We start from the raw sequence: 23,938 nt of genomic DNA, 5'->3' as shown, positions 1-23,938 counted from the left end.
AGTTGTCATGGTTGGGGACAATCACTTTTACTCACTGAGCTATCTCATCTACTTCATTAAAACTTTTATACCTTAAATCCTCCGGTACCCCTACAGCACTAACCTCCAACTGAAAGAGAAATAAAAACGCAGCACTCACCCCCATTACTCTCCTGTGCATAACATAATCCTTGTAGTGGCATTTCAACTGCATTTTAATAAACAAAGACTACCTGCAGATTCGAGAGTAAAACAGTCCCACTAGTCAGCCTTATAGACCAGGTTATGGTAACACACACCTTCAATGCCAGTAGCCACAATGACATGTACCTTTAATCTCAGTAGACACGCCATTTTAATAACAGAGATGCATACCTTTAATCCCAGTACTAGGGAGATTATAAAACGGGAGGAAACAGCTCTAAGACACATAGTCTCCTTCTGAGATTCCAGAAGGCAGGAGCGCCATTTCAGACTGAGGTCGAGGTAAGAGCCAGTGGCTGGTTGTTTTGCTTTTTGGATCTTCAGGTTGAACCCCAATTTCTGACCCTGAGTTTTTATTAACCGTGCTTCAAATCTTCCTGTATTTCATCTTCGATATAACACTTTTACCATCTGTCACACCATATGGTTTGGTTATTTGTGATGCTGACTAGAATACCAACCCAAAAGGCAAGGATGTCGTTCATATCTGGATGCCCAGAATCTAGAACACCCATGGAACTTAGTGGACGCTACCCAAGCAGTCGAAGAACTTTGATGGTTCTTGCTTATTGTCTGTTTGGTTTTGCTTTTTTTGTTTTTGATTCTACAGTTTGGGGCAATTAAGGGTTCTTGTTTTTCAGGTCATTAACCAGCTTCGTTGTTATCTTCAGTCAGCCTACTGACATTTGAAGGTGGTCTTAAACCTTTCTCAAAAGGCATGTAAATCATGCTGTTCATGTTACCTGGAGGAACCCACGACATGTTTATATTTGCTGATTCGCAGGAACCTCTGACACGCCTTTGGGTAGTTTTTCCTCAGCTCTCCCTCACCTACTTTCAATGCCCATTTCTTTGAATGCTCCGCCCTATCAGCTCATATTGCCAGTCCTTTTCCACCCTAGGAGAGGTGGTCAACACTTATAAGCTTCGGGGGTTTGGCAGTGGAGGTAGGGGGTGGAAGATGGGGGGACTGTGCAGCATTTTTGTTGAGAATTAGAAGTGCCAAAAAAAAAAAACTGTGCTAAAAACAGCAAGCAATTGGAAATAAAACACTTCCTCTTTTATAATTCTTTCAGCTATTCCATCACGAGGGGAATGTTGTCCTGTTTTTCCTTGACCGGAGGTGCCCGTCATCTCTTCTCTTCTTGTTTAGCATACCTCTCTCTGCACGCGCGCGCACACACACACACCCAGACCACAGACACCTTCAAGCATGTATACACTCACTCACTCTCTCTCTCTCTCACACACACACATACACACTCAAACATATACACACTCACATACACACATATGCACAAGTTTCTTTTGAATCAGAAGTAGTGACAGGACTATCACTACAGGGTAACTAGTGAAATCACTTTCCCCAAGTAAAGTATATAAAACATGTTTTGTTTCATCTTTGTGTTAAGGTTCTCTCTCTCTCTCTCTCTCTCTCTCTCTCTCTCTCTCTCTCTCTCTCTCCCACACACACACACACACACACACACACACACATATATATATTAAAGTCTACTTTGATTTTGTTACTGTTTTGCCCTTGAAAGATAGCCATGTTTTTATTTAATTAGACATCTAGTTTTAACCAAAAGCCATGTGTAATGACCAAGAATAAATTAATCAAATTCAACTTCATTACTAACATTTAGCTCATTGTCAGTGTTCTGAAAGTGACAAGCCATCTTACATTGAAGAGTTAAGAAAATGATCCAATATTATGGACAAGCCTTTATATCTGTCCATAAATGTGTCTTGCCTGAGGCTATTCACTGATAGTGATAAAGTAAATGCACAAAAACAACAGCAAAAATAATCCCTTGTCAATAATTAGAAAGCAAATACTCAGTTTGTGTCAGGAAGCAGACTCAAAGAGAAAGCTTGTGTTCCGTGATTAATTCCATTAATGGACCAGCAAGAAGAGCCACAGATATGACTTCCTCTCCATACTAGGACTCTAGGCTGGGAGCCAGGGCCTTCTCAGGATGTATTTGGAACAGCTCCCATCTCAACAGCCTCCAGAGAGGGCAGGTAATTTAAAGGTCTTCCACTGCACATAGAGGAACGAGCTGAACCACAGGGTGTTGGTGAATACTACAGTGAGCATATGGATATCAGAGGGAGACTTTCGGGAGCCAGTTACTCCTTCCACTGTGTCATCTAGAAACCCAACTCAGAGCGTCAGGCCTGCACAGCAAGTATGTTCAGTGCCTTTGTGTGGGCTGTCTCGGCACTCCCTTATTTATTCTTAATATCCTAAACACACTCTGTGTTGTTCTACGTGCAATTCTTGCTTAAATTCTAACCTGTTGCATCTTCTCTGTCTGTTGAACGCGTGTTTATACTGATACACTCCATGGAAAGACACTTTTTCCATGAAGCTTTTCTCAAACACACCCACTAGGAAAAGAGTGCTTCCCACTCAGAAGTCCACCATATTCGCTTTTACCTTTCACAGTTCCTATCATCTGGAGCCATACCATATTTATGGGTGCAGACATACACGGAGTATATTTCAATCATGCCTTTTTCAAAATTCATGCTTTAGTCTCATATCTATCCCAAAGCCATGTGTGATAATGCCTCCATGTATTAGACATTTAAATATTTATCTTCCAAATACTGGGCATATAGGCAATAAATGAAGAATATATTTCTAAAGGCATTTTTTTTGCCTTGTGACTTGCCACAGAAGTGTGATAAATGCAAATGTTCAATGGACAAAGCATCCATCTTTCGAACTATTTCTTTGTATCATTAGTATAGTATGAACCAAAATGCAACTTTACTAATATTTTAAAAACTTAACCACACACATACAAAAACACACACACCTAATTACAATATGATTCTGCTCATCATTTATAAGAAACATAATACTGTGCTCTTATTAATTACAATTTTATAAGTAAAAAGTGGCTCATTTAAATGGTTACCGAACCCAGTGAGCATTGCGATTACAAACTAAAATACTTCAGAAAGCAGAGAGCACTTGACAAGTTCTGAAACTTACTTTTCTCGTGCATTATACTTTAGTGAGTGCATGAATATACCAGCTATCAATCTTCATAACTTAATATTTATAAACAGAGTGAAGAACTCTGTCTTAGCGCTATTTAAATCCCATACTCCTTCACTTCCGTTGGTGAGTTATTTTTCCAGTGTTCCTGACACAGTGCTAGACAGTCCACTAACTGTGTTCCAGATGGACTGAACATACTTTTTATATAGTAGAAGGTGTCAGAGCTCTTGAAATGAAAAAAGAAAGACTACACAACTCTGCCTATGCCCTCAAGCCCCAGTCTCCTCACATTTGCTCTATATTTTCATTCCATTTTCATGTGACTTCTTTTCCCCAAATGACACTTCACATCCATCTACTTTTCTGTTCAAAATGCAATCAGGGAATAAAAGTACTCAAATCAAAGCTTCTGCAAGCTTGTGAAAGAGTTCAGCTGTATCTGATGTCTAAACATACTGTGTTGCGTTGTAATTTATTAACACCCAATCTACCTAGACTGAATCATGCGGATTTAACATTAGAAACAGGTATCGAAGGATCTTTATTCATATTCAAGATATAAAATGATTTATATTCCCTATTATATATTATTTTCTCCTCCCAACTAAAGTTTGTAGAAGCAGGCCAGCATGAAGAATGCAAATAGATCCATACTCATCACCCTGTACAAAACTCAAATCCAAATGGATCAAAGACCTGAACATAAACACCAGAAACACTGACACCGATAGAAAACAAAGTGGGAAACAGCCTTGAATTCACTGACACAGGAAAAGACTTTCTTAACACAGCGCCATTAGCATAAGCAATAAGATCAACAATTAATAAATGGAACCTCAGAAAACGGAAATGCTTCTATATGCCAAAGGACACTGTTATTCAGCCCATGGGGCAGTCTTCAGGATGGAAAAAGGTTTTCCAATTACAAATCCAACAGATGGCTAATATTCAAAATATATAAAGAATTAAAAAAACTAAATGTCAAGAAAACAAGTAACACTATTAAAAACTTTGTACAGATATATATGGGGAACTCTCAGAAGAGGAAACTCAGTTGACAAATAAGTACTTTATTTGTTAAATATTCTTCCATTAGGGGAATACAAATCAAAACTACTTTGAGATTTAGTCTTACACCTGTCAAAATAGCTAGGAACAAAAATAAAAGTGGCAGCTGATTCTGGAAAGAATGTGTAGCAAGGGAAACATAGAACCATGGCTGGCGAGGACGCAAACTTGTTTGTAAGTCAGTATGGTGGTTTCTCAGAAAGATGGGAATCCATCTACCTCATGATCCAGCTATACCACTCTTGGTCATATACCCAAAGGACACTTCATACTTCCACAGAGACACTTGCTCAGCCATGTTCATTGCTGCTCTATTCATAATAGCCAGGAACTGAAACAACCTAGATGTCAACAGATGAATGGTTAAAAAGCAAGTACATTTATAAAATGGATTATTGCTCACCCATGTAAAATAATGACATCATGAAATTTGTAGGTAAATGGAAAGAACTAGAAAGAAGTCATCCCAAGTGAGGATGTCTTCATATCTCGGTTCCCTTTTGATTTGATGGTTAAGCAGGCAGGTTAGCTATGTAACTGACACAACTCCTGGGAATACAGACATCAGTGATGGCTTCAGTTTATGTATCAATCTGTGTTGTTATCAGTGACTCTCAGATAATGGGGTTATATCTTCATCGAGTATAGAAGCACCACCAGCAGGGATAGGTATGTACAAAATGAAAACTATCCCAGTTAATATTAAAAATATATTTAAAATTTGAAAATAATCATCCACTTTCTTAAATGTAAATATTATGTCAGTTAGTTGTATTAAAATGTGAGTTGGGTGGGGCTGAACACGCCGCAATCCTGCAATTTGGAAGGCTTTGGAAGGAAGATCATTAAGTTAGAAGCAACCTGAGCTATGTAAAGAATTCTGAATCAGCTTTGGGCTACATGGCAAACCTTGTCTCCAAAAGAAAAAAAAAAGAACTCAAACAAACCACACAACAATAATAGTAAAATTGGTAAGTGGGAGCATCAATTTTAAACTAAAGCAACATCAGTTTATGCTAAAAAAAAAATAATGTAGATGTTAACCACCATGAATCTGGGAGTTCAGCTCCTTTCCTGCAATTCACATGTTTTATACGCCACGTCTTTAGAAACTGTGACATTATGTTAAGACTTTCATCCACGAGAATATTTTATAAAAATAAATTGACAGGGAGAAAGAAAAGGACAAAGGGGAGAGAGAGAGATGAAGAGAGAGACGGAGAGACAAGCACTCCCCGCCCTAAGTGACCTCGCAGGCACCACGTGTGGGCGGTGCCGGTGCTTATGGAGGTTGGGCTGTAATAAATGCACTCACCTCGGTTAAGTGAGGGTTGGGGTTAAAACCACAGAGGCTACAGACGGTGGTCTGACACTCAGTGCATGTGTTAAAATTGGCCTTTTCTGGACTATGCAACAGAAGTTCAGTGGTGTTGCAAAGGGGACAGATGGTTTTGGAGAGGTCTTGTCTTGGAGTCTGTGCTGCAGAAGTCGGTGGTGGCTGCAGAGGTTTTCCAGAGACCGTTTGGCTTGTCGGTTTCATAGGCTGTTGTTGAGCTGAGGGTTTCGCTGGAGCGGGCTGTTGAGGCTGGGGTTTTGCTGGGATGGGTTGTTGAGGCTGGGGTTTTGCTGGGGTGGGCTGTTGAGGCTGGTGCTTTGCTGGGGTGGGCTGTTGAGGTTGGGGCTTTGCTGGGGTGGGCTGTTGAGGCTGGGGCTTTGCTGGGGTGGGCTGTTGAGGCTGGTGCTTTGCTGGGGTGGGCTGTTGAGGTTGGGGCTTTGCTGGGGTGGGCTGTTGAGGCTGGGGCTTTGCTGGGGTGGGCTGTTGAGGCTGGGGCTTTGCTGGGGTGGGCTGCTGAGGCTGGGGCTTTGCTGGAGTGGTCTGTTGTGGAGGCTTTGTAGGAGCTGGCTGCTGAGGCTGGGGTTTCACTGGGGTAGGCTGCTGAGGCTGAGGCTGAGGCTTTGCTGGAACCGGTTGCTGAGGTGAAGACTTTGCTGGGCCTGGCTGTTGAGCTGGTGTCTTCCCAGGTCCAGATTGCTGAGTTGGAGGAGTCTTTGTAGGCCCAGGTACCTTAGCTGGAGGCTGTGGGCCAGTTTGTTGAGCTGGGAGTTTTGCTGTTCCTGGCTGCTGAGCCGGGGACTTTACCGGCCCTGGTGGAATCTTTCCAAGGCCAGGAGCTTGCGTTAAAGGCTTTGGCCCGGGCTGCTGAGATGAAGTCTTCTCGACTCCAGCCTGCTGCCCTGACGGCTTGGATGTCACTGGAGGTTGCACTGGGGCCTTCACTGTCCCTGCTGGGTGAGCTGGGGACTTTGCTGGCCCTGGCTGCTGGACTGTTGCCTTTGCAGGTCCGGGTTGTTGGGCTGCAGATTTCCCAGGACTTGCTTGCTGAGCTGGTGTTTTGACTGGGCTCTGCTGGGCAGGCTTTCCTGGTTCTGAAGGTTTAGTCTGAGGCCTGGCTGCATCTCTTTCAATAGGCAGCTTTGTCTGGTCCGTCTGCAGAGGCTGGGAAGATGCCAGGGAAGGCTTTCCTGTGCTGGGGGCTTGTGGTTTCATTTTTTCTGCTTGTTGGGAAGATGCTGACTTGGGAGAGGGGTCCTGCTGCATCACTTCCTTCACTGGCCCTTGCTGTTTCGGAACCGACTTGGGTGAGGGCTGTTGTAAGGGAGGTTTTATGATTCCTTCCGATTTCCCTTGGTCCTTCTGAGCAACTTTTTGTTTCCGTGTTGTTTCCTCCTGGGATGCCTCAGAGTCTGATATCAAATCAAAAGGGTTGAATTTATTTACTACAGAGGAGACAGCACTTAAAGGGTTAACGTCTGAGAAGAAACCAGGCATCAAACTAGGCTTGTACTCCTCCTTAAAATCAGTTCTGGACTTTGATTCTTTCAAGCTAATAGTAGACGGACTCCTTCCAGGCAACTTCTGCTCCAATCTAAACGTGTCTGTAGTTCTACTTTTACTGAGTCCAGGCTGAGCCGGTCGCCCAGGATCTGGGGGCTTTCCGGGTTGTTTAGGAGACTGACTACTATCCAACTCTTGTTTCCTGGAAAATTGAAAACAGTGGAAGTTATTTCAAATCAAATCAATATTTAAAGTTATTGTTTTCTTGTAACTCAAACGTATGAAGACCCAATTTGTATTGCAACCTGGATGGAACATAAAATTTTCCTAGTCTGTTACTTTTTTGAATGGGTAGACATTTTAACAAAGTAGTATAGCAAAAGCAGCTTGTTGGTGACAAAAACGTATGTGGATAAACAATACAAACTTAGATAAAAATACTTAATAGACTATAACATATAGGTTTAAAAAGTAAAACTGCATTGTCAATGTAACGTCATATTGACTATCTCTAGCATGTAATGTCATACATGACTATGTCTCCTTTTTGATCAAAACTTATGATCAAGGAAAAACAAAGAGAATTAAGAAGAAGAATTAAGAAGTTGTTTTAAAATATAACAGCTTGCCAGTTTTGTTTTTACTTAATTTTGATAATCCGTAGTTACATAAGGCACACTGTGATATTTAGGTGAGCTGCAGTAATGACGCTAGATGACACCTTTTTAGCACACTGAGAAAGCTAATGCTTTACACAATTTTGCTTTGTTCTACTTGGAATGGTAACACTCATCAAACACTATTCTTATTAAACCTTATAAAGATTTGTATGTTAATTACTAAACCTCTTTGAGAAATAAACTTTCTTGTGCACGGCCAATATGACTTTATCTGTTCTAATAGTTAATTATTAATGTGGATTTTTTTATGCAGCATCACAGCTGAGACTTAAAGTATCTTGAGATACAGCCTGATAGCCAAGCAGCATGAAACTAGCTATGGCCCCATTTTTGGAAAGTGCTATTACTTTCTTCAGTCGAAGAAAACATGTGATAACTCTATTTAGTGATTGTTACATTATTTAATTATCTTATCTATTATCACTGATATTGCTAGACAGGTGTAACGAGAAGCTTTACGTGACAATTTTTTAAAACAACCTGTAAATATGATAAGCTTTAAGTGATGTGAGTTGAATAATTAAAACAGATATTTACAGATACATTGTCATATTAGGTATGTTAAATTTTGAATGAGCCATTCCTGTCAGCAACAAAAGGGCACTAATGTCCTTCCACACTATAGCAGTGGAGAAAAACAGATAAGGAGTTTTGCTTCATTAATGTCACTTTATATTTGGAAAATGCATATTTCTGTTTGAAAGAAACAAGGAAAAAGAACGCATGATTTGGGAGCACCTGAAACGTAAGATGGCCCCAAAGAGGTCTACATCTTTAATTCAGTTTGTCAAAACAGGCTAGTTAGGGCCACAGCCACACATGGTCAACTTTGTGGTATTTAATAATTCTCTTCAGGACTTCCCGAATGCTTACAGTATGAATCGGGATCTAAGAGAGAGTTAAAAGAAACGGAAAAGTATTGCTAGTAGAAAAAACTCAATGAAAATATGCTTCCACTGGCGCATATGCATAAAATGATGTAAGAAAGTGACTAAATATGATAGCTCACTGGTGCAGTGTCTGCATGGATTGTCCAAAGTGCTCTATGGATCCCAGTACTGCATACTATCAATGCTAACTATAATAGAAGAGTTTGGGATGGTTCCTCCAGTGTAACATAAGAAAATATTTTACAATGTTTCCAAAGGTTTCATTTTAAAAGAGACCCAACGCTATTTCTTGAGTCATTACTCAAAGCTCTGAGATGTGTTTTTTTAAAAAAGTCATTGCTACATATTTACATTTGGACATAATGTAACAGTGTCTTCGTAGGACACCCCAGCTGTACCCCCCCAACGCCATCAGAAGGCAGAAGAGTCACCATAAATAACTGAACATAGGTTATTTCCAAAGAGATGCACTGTATAGATTTTGACATTATTCTGAAATTGTTTCTGCATTCAGTTAATATAATGCAAAACTCCCTTGAAAGGACTTTGGTAGAGTTTGTGACTATATTATAAGTAATTATTAGGAGTTTCACTAAACTGAACCTTTGTATGTGGTCTTTGAAAGTTATCTTTAAACAAAGGCCACGGAAATATATTCTTGATTTTTATTGTCATTTCCTGAAAATACTATTAAGTTATCTTAATCTGTGTCTTGTGACACTGCTTCTTCACTTAATCCAAAGTATGTGTAATAGCAAGTGAAAAAAAGAACTTTACAAATACCAAATGTTTGTCGTAACAGAAAACATCAAAATTGAAAACAAGCTGCATGTGCTACACATCATAATACATTGTAATCTCATAAATATCCCTGAAATATTAAGTTTTGCTGTCAGAAAAGACATGCATGGCCACAAAAACTGTCCCCAAATCCTAACTTTGCTTTAATGGTTATCAGTATGTGAATTCAAGTAAAAAAGAAAAACAGAAAGAAAAGCATGAAGATAGCGACTTGACGCCAAACAAAAATGTAGAGCTGCCTGAGAAAAAGCGATCTTGTGAACTGTTTGCCCTAGCAGCCACACTACTGAAGAATGACCTAAAAGGCAATCTCTGCTTCTACGCTGAACTGCGAGCTAGGAGAGGACATTCACCTATCTTTTCATTGCCAGCATCAGGCCTGGAGGTAGGAGAAAAACACTAATGTTCCATTAATCGGTGAATAAATGAATGGATCACAATGTGAAAACCAATGGAGGAACACAGCAGGTTCTTGCTTCACTCTAGATTAAAGTTTCTTGAGTTCTTTTCCCTTCAAAGTCTTCTACGGGTCTTCTAAGATTTTAAATGTATACTTCCCATATTCACTAAAGAACCTGGATTTGATCTATTGTTCTATAGTAAAGGAAAAACAAACAAAAATGCCGAGCAGATGGCTACTCAGTAGGGGAGGCTCAGAGGAGCACTAAAGGAAACCATCAACTCACAGTTTTTATCTTCGGCCACAAAAGTTTGCAGTAGGCCATCTCATATCCCAGGTTCACGAAACAAGAGAATAGTAGAAATAAAAATGTCTTTCACTAAGTCTACAATGAATCAATGTCAAGAAGAAATTTTGTTCATAACCTCATTGTGATTCTAGCCTAAATTATTTGTGTTTAATTCCACATCCTTTTTTCATTTTACTAATGCTATTCCCAGATTAGAACTTTTCTTTCATAAGTTAGTAGAGATGCTGTTTTGGATAAAATGATATTTCAGGCATATGCAAATATAAAAATCTGAACCAGCTGGAATGATGAAATGTTTTTAAATGTAACACAACAGCAGTCAATGACACTTAATTTGACAGTGCTGAGTCACATAAAATATTCCATATCAGAAATAAAAATACCTAAGCAACAGCTATTCACTTTTATAAGTAGAGAGGACATAGGATTTAAAAGGTTAAGAGAAAAATTCAAAGTCATAAAACTAGGTAAGGAACTTGGGCCTCCAGCCTCCTAATGGGGGTACTTCTAAGAGGACTCTCACTTATCCACATGTGAAGGAATAAAGTTTGTATTATTAGCATTTCTAACGATGCAAACAAGACCACAGCTTGTGTGGGGCCATAACTGAGACTTTTCTAGGGATGGCATTGAGATTATCATGCTTCTATCTGTCACTCCTTTTATTAAAAATCTGGCAAAATGTCCCTGTGAACTTGAGTCATCCTCAGAATGACTTCCTAAAACAGGTAAGACAGGTTTTTATTATCTCCTTTAGAATCCAGGAACATGAGACACACATGGGTTGGGAAATGCATATTAATTTTCTATGAGTCACAAAAAATCAATACAGTAAGAATCTGAGTAATGGAGCTGAAAATCCTTACTTCTCAAAAGTAAAGTCAGATAGATAAATTCTGCCATGTCCAATGCACATCTCTAAAAGTCTTAAAGTCTGAAGTAATCTGGACCTTTATATGCACGTATATTTAATTAACATGATCCTAAAAGTCTAAATGACAAGGTCAAATGGATCTCTCAATATTATATATATGCATATTTTCCCAAAAGTATACTTTATAGAAATACCTTGGCAAAAGATGTGTGTGAAAAAATATAAAACAAAATATGCTTGTGTATCTTTTACAAATCTTTACCAATTGTAACTGGGGGCAGGAATCGCCTAATACTAACAATGCCAAAGTGTTCGGTTGCTAATGAGGAACTCTGAAAGCATACTGCAATACACATACAACATAAAGTAGCAGTTATATTGATAGATATTTTCCTTCAGCCATTTGTTGTACATAAGCAAAGGTAAAACACCAATGATCTCCGTTGTATTTGCAACCATGCTAGACCTGTTGCATGCGCCCCTCTGGAAAAATCATAGATCTGGCTAGGAAAAGCACTGCTGCTCACTGTGATCTGAAAATGACACACTAAGTGAACATTTCTTTTTCCTTTGAAAGTCAGGATTTTAGCAAGCAGAGAAAAACAGCTCCTCTTATAAATTATTAAAGAAAAGCGACAAGCCTTTACTAGTTTTAAACAAGAGAAGATTTTTAAATTTGGGGGCTAATTTTCACACTACCGTTGTTTCTTTCAAATTAAATAGGGATTTTCACCTGACAGAGTTCAACATCTCAGAATTACAAGATCACTACCCTTAAGAAACTTAAACCGCTCCTGTGATAGGTTTATTGTGATAGCTGGCAAAAGCAGCATTTGTATTAGCATGCTGGCAGCTAGGATGAATTTTTTTTAAGTTTATGAAGTAGAACATTCTTTACCTATACATCCAGCTCTTTCATACTTTTGATACTTCAAGTCAAGATCGTGTTAAGTCCCGTTAAGTAGTAAAAGGATGTTTCAGGACCATGGATAGCTATTTGTTCTGCCGAAGGGTGTAAAGTGAAAGGGTTTGTTTACAATAATAAAGGCGGAGAAAGCATGATTATACCCTCTTGGTATCTAATTAGAAAACAACTCATTCATTAGAAGGGGGGGGAAATGGAAAGCTGGAGAGGAAATGAATATGTTAATATTACAGATTAGCTTTTATAATTGTCTGCGCAAATTGTCATTTATTTATCCTATTTTTAAGTGTGTACTGAAACCTAATCTCAAGGTAATGCAAATTCCCATCTTCCATAAACTGAAAGTCATTTTTGCATAAAACAGAGCAATGGTTTAAAAAACCACCATATGCTAATTCTGAAATACATGTACAGCACCTGCTCTGCTGTGACCGAACCATCTGTTTAATGTCACAAAATATCTTAGGGCCTCTCAGAGAATATAAAAGGTGTATTTATTCTATGCCTTTTACCTAGGCAGCTCCTGTTCTCTGGGGAAAGGTTGGGAATGGAGGACCAGTCACCTCCAGGGGCTTAAGGGTATTGTTACAGATATATTTACACATCATTTTCAGAGAAAAAGACCTCAGAACACTAAGGAGGTTTAAGCATACAGGTAAACACGCAACCCAGCTCTATCCATTTTCCAACACGTCTGTGATGTATTAATGGAAGATTTCCAGATTAGTAAAACACTGTAGGGCATCTCTCCACACCACCCTAGAGGGAAAAGGTTACAAAAGGCCAAACATTAAAAAAAAATTTAAAAATCACACCCTAAAATCACAATTCCAAGAATGCAATCCATGACTATCCCACCAGAAACTCTACACTGCATCATTTTTATTCCGCCCATCCAAAGCTTATGATCGCCTAATCGCCACCCCATTAGGGAGAATAAAATGAAGGGAGGCGACATATATGTACCACAGCGCGGGCACACACACATACGTGCACGGGAAGCGGTATATATATGTCTGGACCTCTCCATCATGCTGTGCGTGCCTGTGCATAGAAGGCGACTCCGCCGCGGCCGCGGGGACGCTTCCCTTGGGCAGCCCCTGCGCCCTTGACATGACAGCAGCGATCTGTCTCCTCTCCTCCTCGCTCAGCTGGCTCAGGTCCGCCTCCATGCCGGCTGGGATTCCGGGGTGCAGGGCGCTCCCCGAGCCGCCAGCCCCGCCTGCGGCCGCCGCCAGCCCTTCGGGGAGCCCTTCCCCTTCCAAGCTCGCCTCGTTGCCCATGGCTCTCGGCGGGACACGTCCCGGTGCAGAAGCCCGCGGCCGCCTGAGCCCCGCCAGCCGGGGTCCGCCCCGAAGCGTGCAGGCTGCCCAGCCCGGGAGGCTCGGGGCCCTCTCCGCTGCCCGGTGCGCAGGGGGGATGAGCGCGGGCTCAGCGCGGTCCGCAGGCGACGCCCGCGGCCGGCCGCTCCTCCATGTTGGACAGCGCCAGGGCGAGCTCCTCGCTCCCTGCCTCCCGGTGGCCGCCTCAGCGCCGGAGCAGCCCGGGAGCGGCGGAGCTCGGCCAGCCCGGCGCCGTCGGCCCCGCCCCGCGCCCCGCCCCCTCGCCGCGCCCGCACTGCGCGTGCGCCGCCCCGAACAGGTGATGTCCGCCACGCCCCCTCCCCCACCCTGCGTCGCGTCGCGCGTCGGCGCCCGGTCACCGGCTTAAAGGCACCGGGCGATACCGCGGTGAAAGGGCCGGGGCGAGCCGCGGACGCTTCTCTCAGGCGTGTCGCAGGATGCCTCGGTCTGAGTTTTCGCGAACTCAGTTTAAGGGTGGGAGGGGTTGGGCGGGGCGATGACTGCAGCGTTGCCTCCTGGGATTTGTAGTTTCGTTTCGGGAGTTGTGTTGCCCCTCCTCCCGCCGCCCCCTGGGGACTGGGGAAGGATCTTTAAAGCTCCTAGGGAAGGTTCAGGTAGCTAAAGATGGACGAGAAAGAATCTTCCTACTTTTGAGATAAATTTCCCAGGATGAGATAAAATGGCCCTTATCTTCTAGAACTTTCCTAGACCATTAGATGAAGACATTTCAAAGTGATAAATTAGTAGATAGATAAGAAATTAGATGCTTATATCTTGCGCTGACTCCACAGGGGAACTACAGCAACGTAACGAATTATGGGAAATTATTCACCAAGGAAGCATCAGATTGTTAAGTATGTTGTACAGTAATGGGAAACTTGGAAATCATGGTTTCCACCCCTTTTATTGTTTTATTTTCCAAATGTAGAGAAGTAGGTAAACCCCATTAATCTTACAGCTGCAACAGAAATACCTAGATTTATAGTACCCCACCACCGTACACACACACACTTTCTGCTCCTTTTCTTAAAAGATTATTTCAGTTATCGCTCAGTATGAATCTCCAAATTTGCTATATAATTTTGTCATGAAATTTATTTAATGCTTCAGCTTTTTGAGCTTAAAGAGACCAAAAGCTAAGAATCAGAAGTGAATTATTAAACAGATCTGAACAGGCTTTCAGAAAGTAAGTTTCCATGTCTCGTCAAAAAATCTCTTCTCTGTAGTAACTCAGGGGCTTCTACTTCTCTTGGCACAGTTGCAACCATCTGTGGCTAAACTTATTATATTTAAAGAGGGCTACTCAATAGAGGAAACACATTATGTGTTGTGTCATTAGAAACTGATAAAATTTTGGTTCTCTGATAATATATTGGGGATGTGACTGCCAAAGTCAAATTTGTAAGAGTCATTCTTTGAGATAAAGAGGATGGTCTCATAAACGAATTAAGCCTAGGCAATCAGACATCCTGATAATCCATCTGGAGGCAAATAGAATATGCTAAAACTTTTTAAAAGGGAATTTACTTCAAAGAACATGATTAAAAACAAAATTCTAAATCCTGTAGTATTTCTCTTTCAAAACCAGCAACTGTTCCACAGTAGACACTGAATGGAAATTTGTAACAATCATAACCAATGGGGAAAGGGGAGATTCACATGTTAACTGTTTTCTTAGACTTTGTGGGAATAAAATATTATTTGACATAGGCACAATCACAAACCACGACTTTCAAACTGTAGCTTTAGAGTAACGATTAAGCTGAGAAATCCCATTAATTTTTATATATTCTTGCAAGATGGAAAGGAATCCACGAAATAGCAAGAAAAAAGTCAGTGATGATCTCTATGCAGACTGAGAATATTAGAACTTGAAAGGTCAGAGTAATATATGGCCCATTTTCAAAATATCCATTCTCTTTCTCCTTTCCACCCTTCCCCCAGAAGCAGACTCCATCAGAAAATGAAAATGAGTTGTGTGGTGAGAAAATAAATGGACTGTTAAATGAGATTAGAGAACCAGAGAATGGAGCACATGTTTTGAGTGTTGACTTTCAAGAATGACTTTATCTTTAGGAACTTTTTAATGCCGGGTGTTGGATAGCTATGTTCTTTTTTTATTTTCTATTTAGGGCTAATTTGCTAGTTCTTGGAGGTGAGTTGTTGAAGTTTTGTTTTTGAGACAGGGTCGTATGTAGCTCAGACTAGCATGGAACTGGTAACGTAGCTGTAAATGGCTTTGAATATCTTCTGCTTCCTATGTGGTGCTCGGGATACTACATCCTACTTCATGCCTGCTAAGTAAACACTCTACCCACTTTGATAGGAACAGAAACGCTAAAGCAGAGTCAAGTGCTTTCCTTTTGTGTGAATCATTAGAAATCTGAAGTACAATTCAGGTTGTGGAGAATGGGCAGAACTCAAGGGGTATAGAATGTCACGGAAGTTCTTGTTTTCCAGGGGTGGGCTATCAATTTAATAGAGTAAACAGACTGGTGATTCCCCTCCTCTCTGTATCTGTGCCCTATGCTCATTACATAGGCACACTAATGACATTTTACTAAATCTGTATGTAATTGAAAATAGTTTAGCTCTAATTCATTCAGCCTGACACGGTGATCAGGAAACAAGTCAGTTTCTGAAACCCTCTACTCATACATGCCTTCTACCCACCTAAAGTGGTGGCTCTAGAGAGTGAAGTCTTTCCATTCACTTCTTAACTCAATGTCCTACGTAGATGATAATGGAATGGATAATATGATAGTTAGCAACTAAACATGACTGGGAAACCATACCTTGGAAAACAATCCAGTTTACCATGTCCTTGCAATTATCATTCATACTAAGACATTAAAAAACATAATCACACCACTGACCATATATAAAATACCTGAACTAAATCCTTGAAATAATTAAAATTATAGTAGCTTGCAAATTTAGGTAGGAAAGTTGAGGGGATGAGGGATGGAGGGCCATGTGAAGAGGAAAGGCAGGTGATGGGGTGGGCAGGTGATAGGGGTGGGCAGGTATACTTGTAAGATACCCTGAAGATAAAGTGCTGGTCTCAAGAGTTCAGCACTCCCAAATGCACAGCCCTTTATAGTAGGACTTCCACATGGCCATCAAGAGATAAGTGGGATTTCTATCCCCCTTTTACTAGAGCCAAAACCATTTTTTGTTCTTGTTTTGACAGAAATCAACCAACCTCCAACTATAAACCTAGGTAATGCTGCGCAACTCCCAGTTCAGCCTGGCAGCTTTGCCTTCTTTGTATCACGATATCTCAGGGTATTATGATTAAATGGAGACAAATGTAGTTCCCTAAAAGCTAGCTTCACAGCTAAGGCTGCCGAGGTCCCTTAGCCCTGTCACCAAGCTGAGCCCCCTGCTGGTTACAGTTGCATCAATAAGCTGGGTGTAGACAAGAGAACTAAGCAGTGGGCACAGCATCACAAAAAGAATCATGATGATGATGTTAATGGTGTCAATATTAATGAGAATAATATGAAGAAGTGCTGCTCTTAAGTCACATGGTTTTGTGATTTCAGTTAAACTATATAACTGATAATGCCAGATTTTGCACACTGTGATTATATGTAATTTTTCCAAGTTCCATTTTCACTATGTCCCATATAATTACTGTTTACTGTACTTATAATTCAATTTAATGTAAAACCGAGATTTAGCTATTTGTTCAAATCTTCCGGATCTACTCTTCTACACCATAAAATAGAAAGGTCCAAGTATCTTGAATACTTGCATGTTTATTTCGTAAAAAGCCACAATAAAAAATACTTTGTGTTTATGTTTAAACTCTAACTATAAACAATTCAAAGTTATACTAAAGCATGCCAAACATACCCATACAAAGTTTTCTGAGGGATATTTACACATACATCACAGAAGCTACTGAAGGAGGAGACTATATTCTTGAGATCCTATGTAACACAGCTGTCTAGATAACAACTGTTCAGATGCCTGGAGGAAACTTGAGGTCAGAGATTGAAAAATACTTGTGAGAAATTGCAAACGCAGTATCAATTGTTATATACTGTATACTGATCCCTGTGCTATAAATCAGTTGAAACCAATTGCCATTCATCTTAAACCATAAAGGAGGTGAGATGGCACTATTTAGGGGATATTGGTGTGGGAAGTCCTCTGTATATGTGTTGCTTTTTTTGGTTAATGAGTAAAGCTGCTTCGGCCAGTGGCTTAGCAGAATAGAGCAAGGCAAGAATTCCAAGTAGAAAAACGAGGAAAGAAGGCAGAGTCAGAGAGATGCCCATGGGAGCCCACCAGAACCTTGCTGGTAGACCACAACCTCATGGTGATGCACAAATTATTAGAGATTGGTTAATTTAAGATATATGAGCTAACTAGCAATACGCCTAACTGATTGGCCAAGCAGTGTTTTAATTAATACAGTTTCTCTCTCTCTCTCTCTCTCTCTCTCTCTCTCTCTCTCTCTCTCTCTCTCTCTCTCATTCTCTCTCTCTCTCTCTCTCTCTCTCTCATTCTCTCTCTCTCTCTCTCTCTCTCTCTCTCTCTCTCTCTCTCTCTCTGTGTGTGTGTGTGTGTGTGTGTGTGTGTGTGTGTGTGTTTCAGGTCTGGGCAACCAGGAACGAACAAGCTGCCTCCACCTCCAGGATGCCTGGCATTATTAAGGTTCACAATATGTAGAAGGTCAGATATTTTGAAAATACAGTGTAGGTTTTCTTGAATTTCTCTGCAGAATAAAAAGGAGAGAATTTGAACTGGGGAATAGTGTGAATTAGAGATCAAATTAGCAGATAAATATGGAAAGGAGGAAATTTAGTGTCACTTTGGAAAAGAGCAACGTGTTCAGTGTGTCAGCTAATGTTTGGCGCTTTATAGGTCCTGACGTGTCAGTGGAACCTCAAAGCGATTTCTATTAAATGCACCGACTATAACCCGGTTTCCCCTCCCCCACAGACATGCAGATATTTTCCACATTACTAAAATTTTTTGTAGAATTGTTATAGCTAATTTCATATATTAACTGGATCACAAATGGTCCAAATACTTAGTTAAATGTCTTTCTGCATACATCTAAAATGCTGGTTTTTTTTTCTTCCTTCAGTATAATGCTTTGACTTTTTCACTGGAAAGATAGTTCTACTTGCAAAGGCAGTTCCATGCTGTCCTGGGCCACAGAGTAAAACCCCCTATTTTCCAAAAATCATAAATAAATGTAATGAAAATTTTCCTTCCTGTTTTGATTGTGCATAGTGATTGAGTAAGAAATTACCATTTCGATTTGTCGTGTTTTATTTCAGTTAGGAACAGAGCACTTTGCTTCCAATCATAGAATAAGAACCATACTGTTCACTATTTCAGGAGCCGTTGGGGGAATTTTAATTTTATTTTAACTGAGCTCCAGATTTCTCAGGTTAATTATTGATGAGTAAGCTCAGGGTAGAAATTGTGTTATATAATTCTGCCTTGGACTTCCCCTGTCTTTCTCCATTCAAGTTACTGCTACCATTGAAGATCAAATGGTCCATAACATACTTATAATAATAATGCTTCCTGTTTTCAGTGGTCTTTATTGCAAGGGTCTCAAACTCTTGAAAGTGATCAGACATACAATACTGCAGTAGCTGTTACTGTCTACTTTTACAAATGGTTAAATTGCAGAAATCAATCAGTGTGTCAGTCTCCAGAACAGATTTTGAACCATTTATTCTTGCCACTAAAGAAACATAATTTTTCACATATTTTAGTCTCACCATTCATCTCAGGCAAACTGATTCAAAATTTTGGTGCTTCAAAGAATAGCAATAATAATAGCAGTCTACTAAATGATACTCCAAAATTTATTATCTTATCTTTCATTGATTTGCATGCAGTTTCTCGCAAGGAGCTTGGCTACTTGAATTATAGATAGTATAAAATATTCAGGAACGTAGTTGAAATACTTTTTTTTTTACAGAGGAAACTCTCTTGAAGATAATAACATGCTTACCTTCTAGTTGCTTACATATATCATTCCTTTCTCAAATGTACCCTGTCCGAAGGAGAACCCTTTGGTACCTGGAGTTTATACTTTGATATGGACATACTTCCCATCTGAACAATTGCTTCTCAGTGACTGAAGAGCATCTGTGGAGCCACCTCACTTGCCTGCTGCCAACATCAGCTGATTGAGATTCCCTAGCTTTGCTCAACACTATAGGCTTCTGTCACTTATCAGTCCTTCAAGCAGCTATGATGTAAGAATTCTAGACTTACAGTAATATATATATATATATATATATATATATATATATATATATATACCATAACCCTATTCTCGTAGAGTGTATATTGTGTCTAGGAAAATGCATTTCAAAGGGGTTTAGACTTTAGAAGATTAGCTAGGACTCCAGGGAAAACAAGTCCTAACTCTATATATCAGCATGCCTCACCTTAGAGGCTGCAAGCCTGGGGGTGCACGGTTCTTCATTGTCCTCTCTGTGTGTTAGTAGCAAGCAATGTTTTACAGCCTCTACATGCTCCGTTCCAAAGAGGCAGAATGTACCACCCGCTGCTTTTCAGATTCTTGGGGACACACCAAGTTCCATCTTGGCGATATTGTGTGTGGGTGCCTGGGTGCCATAACACAGAGGTTCCCTGAACAATAGTCGTGGTCATTTTCCATGAAAATGTTGTTGACCATTGCAAATGTCGAAGGAGGGAAGCAACACTGTTTCTAGCCTCCTGAGCATTGTCTCTTCACAGGTGACTTGCTGAATGTATAGTGACTCGACTATTAAGTATGAGACCGCATTCAGATGGCCATCTTCCAAGCAACCATCAATCTGGTGTCTGGGAAACCAACTCACCTAGCTATACAAATGGAATATGTCTTCAGAACGTTGAGGTTCAAATCACTTGTTAAAGATAAGATGAATCAAAGTGTTAAACCAAAAAGTCAAGAACATTCACAGAAGCTGGATATAGGACTTCTAAGCTGACCAGATTAAAGACAGGGCAAAGCGCTGGTAAAAATAGCAAAGTTAGTTCCATCTTCCCATAAGGAAGACCCTCCCTAGGGAGGAAATGCAAGCACAATTGCCCTTACTCCTAATTAACTCAGCTTCACTTGTAGTTATGTCATAGTCTATGTTCTTGCATCTAATGCACCTAATTGTAGCAGACTATATCATAGGTAGGGGCCCTCTACAAAAGCCTCCATCTATTTGAGGAATATACCAGAATAGAGTGCTAGGGGTGGACAAGCCAGGTGATGTGGGAGGTCCAGATTCAGAAACGGAGCCCCTAAAAGCAGCCCTGTGATGTTGCTGCTTTGCTGGCACACCTCACACAGCACGTTAGGGCATCTTTTTTCTTTGCCTGATTGCCTGCTGAGATAAGGCTGGACTTGCTTCCTCTACCTGTGCCTGGATGTGAATTATTCTCCTTCAGGAATATAGGCAGCAAGACCACTTCTGTGGTTGGAATTGGAAGGAATACAAAATAAAGCATATTTCTACATCCATAACATGAACCAAGCAGTTCACCAATAGGACGTCCTGAAAGAAATGTGTCTGTATCTGGGAAAGCCCCAGCATGGAAGGTTTGAAGGTTCCGAGGCCCTCAGATCTGACCACAGCCATCTCGTGGATGTTCTTTTGTCTGACATCCCAGCCCAGCTCTCATATGCTCAGCAGATCATGTCTTGCTATGTTATATTAACAGCCAGTTCACCTTGGGGATGACTGTTAGCCTAAAGGGACCACTCTGTTCTCACTGCTCTGGAGATGTGAACAACTCCAGCCTTCTAAGGTAATACATGAACATGTCTGAGAAGGTTGCAGGTGGGGCTTTCTGGTTTCCGACCTGTGCCTGGGCTCTGTGAGGGGCGAAATGGCATGTGGAAGGCAGACTGCCATACTCTTCCTGTTCATCCCTGGTTTCATTGGCAAGAAGCACGACAGGTGACCATCAGAAGAATGATACTGTCCTATAGAACACCCACATTGTGTTTCTCAACCAGTCAGACTTCTTTATTTACCACTTCTCGTCGATGCTTTGTTTCCATACACAGAGGTCTGATTGCTGGGTGTCTGGCAGCCTAAGAGCCTATCCAAACCGTGAGGGAGCTCGTGGTTGCTCGTGGAATCCTAGAAGAGTCTCGTGAACATGACCTTCACGAACTCCCAGGGCAGTACGGAACAAAGGCAGAAAGTGTAGGCAGAATCATGCCTAACACAGGAGAAGACTTGGGTCTTCTGTGAACACAGGGCAGCTGGGGAAGCTGATCTTGCTGAGAGAGCTTACATACGAAAGTATGTATTGTACAGAGTTAATGGAGTCAGTCTCCAAAGACTGCTGATACAGTTGAATAGTTCAAGTGGTACTGGATTGAGGAAGGGACCTTGATAGACAACCAAGGGTTCTAGGAGGTCATAAACCTCTTCAAAGACATGATTACCCTGGTGGTGAGAATAGCTGCCCCATAAGGCTCAAGGCGCTCATACACACCTCATCAGGAGAAAAATACAGGCAGTGGGGGTAGAAAATGAAAGGATGGGGAAGTTTGTGCCCGACTCCAGCTAAATATTGTGGAGAACACCACAGAAAAGGAGTTAAAGGGTTTTCTGTTAGTGGTTCTCAACTTTGGCATCAAGTGAGCCTTTTTCAGGGGTTGCCCAAGACCATTGGAAAACATATGTTTACATTATGATTCATAATACTAGCAAAATTACAATTATGGAGTAGCAATGAAAAGAATTCTATGGTTAGAGGTCACCACAACATGAGGACCTGTATTAAAAGCCTAGGATGAGAACTACAATCCTACATTCCCCACTAAAGAATGCTTGTCAGTGACAGCCCTCTCAACCTCTCCAGAGAGATCCAGAAGTTTAGACTCCAAGATCAGACAGAACGGCATGTTACACTGGGAAGCAAGCAGAGGAAGGGTCCTTTTTAGCAAGCTCCACTCCTCCCACACTTCTCTGCCAGCTTTGTAACTTGGTAAAAATTCTCTGGTTATTTCTGTGTGTTTAAAACTCTTTTTGAGAATATAACCCAAAGTGATTTGAACAATTCACCTTGAAGAAAAAACAAATCAAAAAAACTTTTTTTTTCCCCAAGAATATGAAAGTACATCAAAGAGCTAACAAAACAGTGAGCTAATACTAGGTCAGATCTCAAGATACACGAAGCAGTGTTTTGATTTTGTGCTGAATCCTTATCTGATTTTTTTAAAATGAACTTTTCTTTGCACATCTTTTTTGAGTGAAGTGGGAACACCAAAAAAGCCTGGAGTCTGTGAAGGACAACAGATCGAAGGTCAGTATTTACCAAGAATGAAGTAACACTGAAGGGCTGTGTGGTAAAGGTGAATGAGAAGGTGATCACGTCTTTCTTAGTCACCTAAATTTTCATAGAAGCGCATGTCAATCTTTATGACTTCAATACTAAATTGGTCTGAAGTGTCGGTGCTTTCACATGAAAGGCCCAAAGCAAGGCTACCCGTTCTCCCCATCCTGATCTTCTAAATCTGCCTTTTCTGGGCAGGAAGTGGTGTGTGGTGGGTAGATTTTAATTATCTGAGGACAACTGGTGAAACCAAGCTCATTTGTGGAATATCTCCGGAGAAGAATGGGACAGGAAACTGAAGGGAACACAAAGAACAGTGAGTATGGAACTGTTCTGAACTGACTGAACCCCGAGACAGACTATTAGCAGTGGCTTATGTTTTTTTCTGGGTAACATCTGGCAGCTAGACCTTCCGTATCAGCACCGCCCTCAGAGCTTAGGAAAAACATCACATTCTCATGCTTGTTCCCAAAACAGTGCAATCAGATTCCGTATTTTCACAGGGCCTTTAATTCCTAATCACATCAAAATCTGAAAGAATGAATGAGAATCAGTAAGTCTGAACTAGATCAGTAAAAGGAAGGGCTATTAGAAAAGTAGATGTTGTACAACCTGATTTCAGAGCCATGCGCTTGCTATCAAGATGCATGCTCTATAGAAACCCATGAAGGATGGTCTCTGAGATGCTTTCAAATCTGGTTGGTACACATAAAGTCAATAAAAGAATAAAGAAATGGAAACAATAGCATCTAACTCTTTTTAAGTTGCTTTCCTCTGTGAACTTAAGAGAACGCGGGTTATTTGGACTGGGTGTACATTTGGTTGTGCGGAAGGTGTAATTGGGATTCAGGTTCTGAATTTAGGACTTGTATAATACGCTTCCATTGCATGCATTATAACACAGTCTTCCGGGGTCGATGCAAAGGGCTGACTGCAGAATGCAATTTACCTCTGTTTTGAAAGTTTAAGAATATTTATTCTACCCGAATAAACTCCAGTGTATCTTTAAGCGTGAAACCGCACTCTTAAAAGTCACTCACAGCTTCTCTTTGCTTCTAATAATACTGTTCTCTAATTTCTTCCTAACACATTATCATATGTAGAGGTAATGTTAAAACAAAATGAAGTTTAAAAATAAGTAAAAATACAGAGTTGAATAAATGTGTGAAGTAAATAGAGGTGGCAGATTGTTCCCGGATGGTGACTTTGGGTGAGGGGACTTGGAAAGTCTTAGAAACCCTTCACGGTATAGTCCGGGTGAAATGGCAGTAACCGG

The 23,938-nt window shown here is 40.8% G+C and overlaps 1 protein-coding gene across 3 annotated transcripts in view; it reads right to left on the bottom strand.

The window, feature by feature from the left end:
* The window catches only part of Pclo (piccolo presynaptic cytomatrix protein), a 315,871-nt gene extending 302,473 nt beyond the window's left edge, over nucleotides 1-13,398 (bottom strand). For 2 of the 3 annotated variants that reach the window (XM_085684247.2, XM_085684245.2), the window contains exons 1-2: nucleotides 13,031-13,397; nucleotides 5,586-7,308 (exon numbers count right to left, since the gene is read on the bottom strand). In XM_085684247.2, coding sequence (XP_085540373.2) covers nucleotides 5,586-7,308; nucleotides 13,031-13,269 — 1,962 coding nt within the window. In that variant the 5' untranslated portion in view covers nucleotides 13,270-13,397. Of the gene's footprint in view, nucleotides 1-5,585; nucleotides 7,309-13,030 lie in introns of all 3 variants that reach the window. The other variant, XM_085684248.2, reaches the window with a different exon arrangement.
* Nucleotides 13,399-23,938: the final 10,540 nt, after the last annotated feature.

This window comes from Myodes glareolus, chromosome 27, assembly GCF_982192425.1.
Source record: "Myodes glareolus chromosome 27, mMyoGla1.1, whole genome shotgun sequence".
Taxonomy (NCBI): domain Eukaryota; kingdom Metazoa; phylum Chordata; class Mammalia; order Rodentia; family Cricetidae; genus Myodes; species Myodes glareolus.
This window is presented reverse-complemented; position numbering and strand designations above follow the sequence as displayed.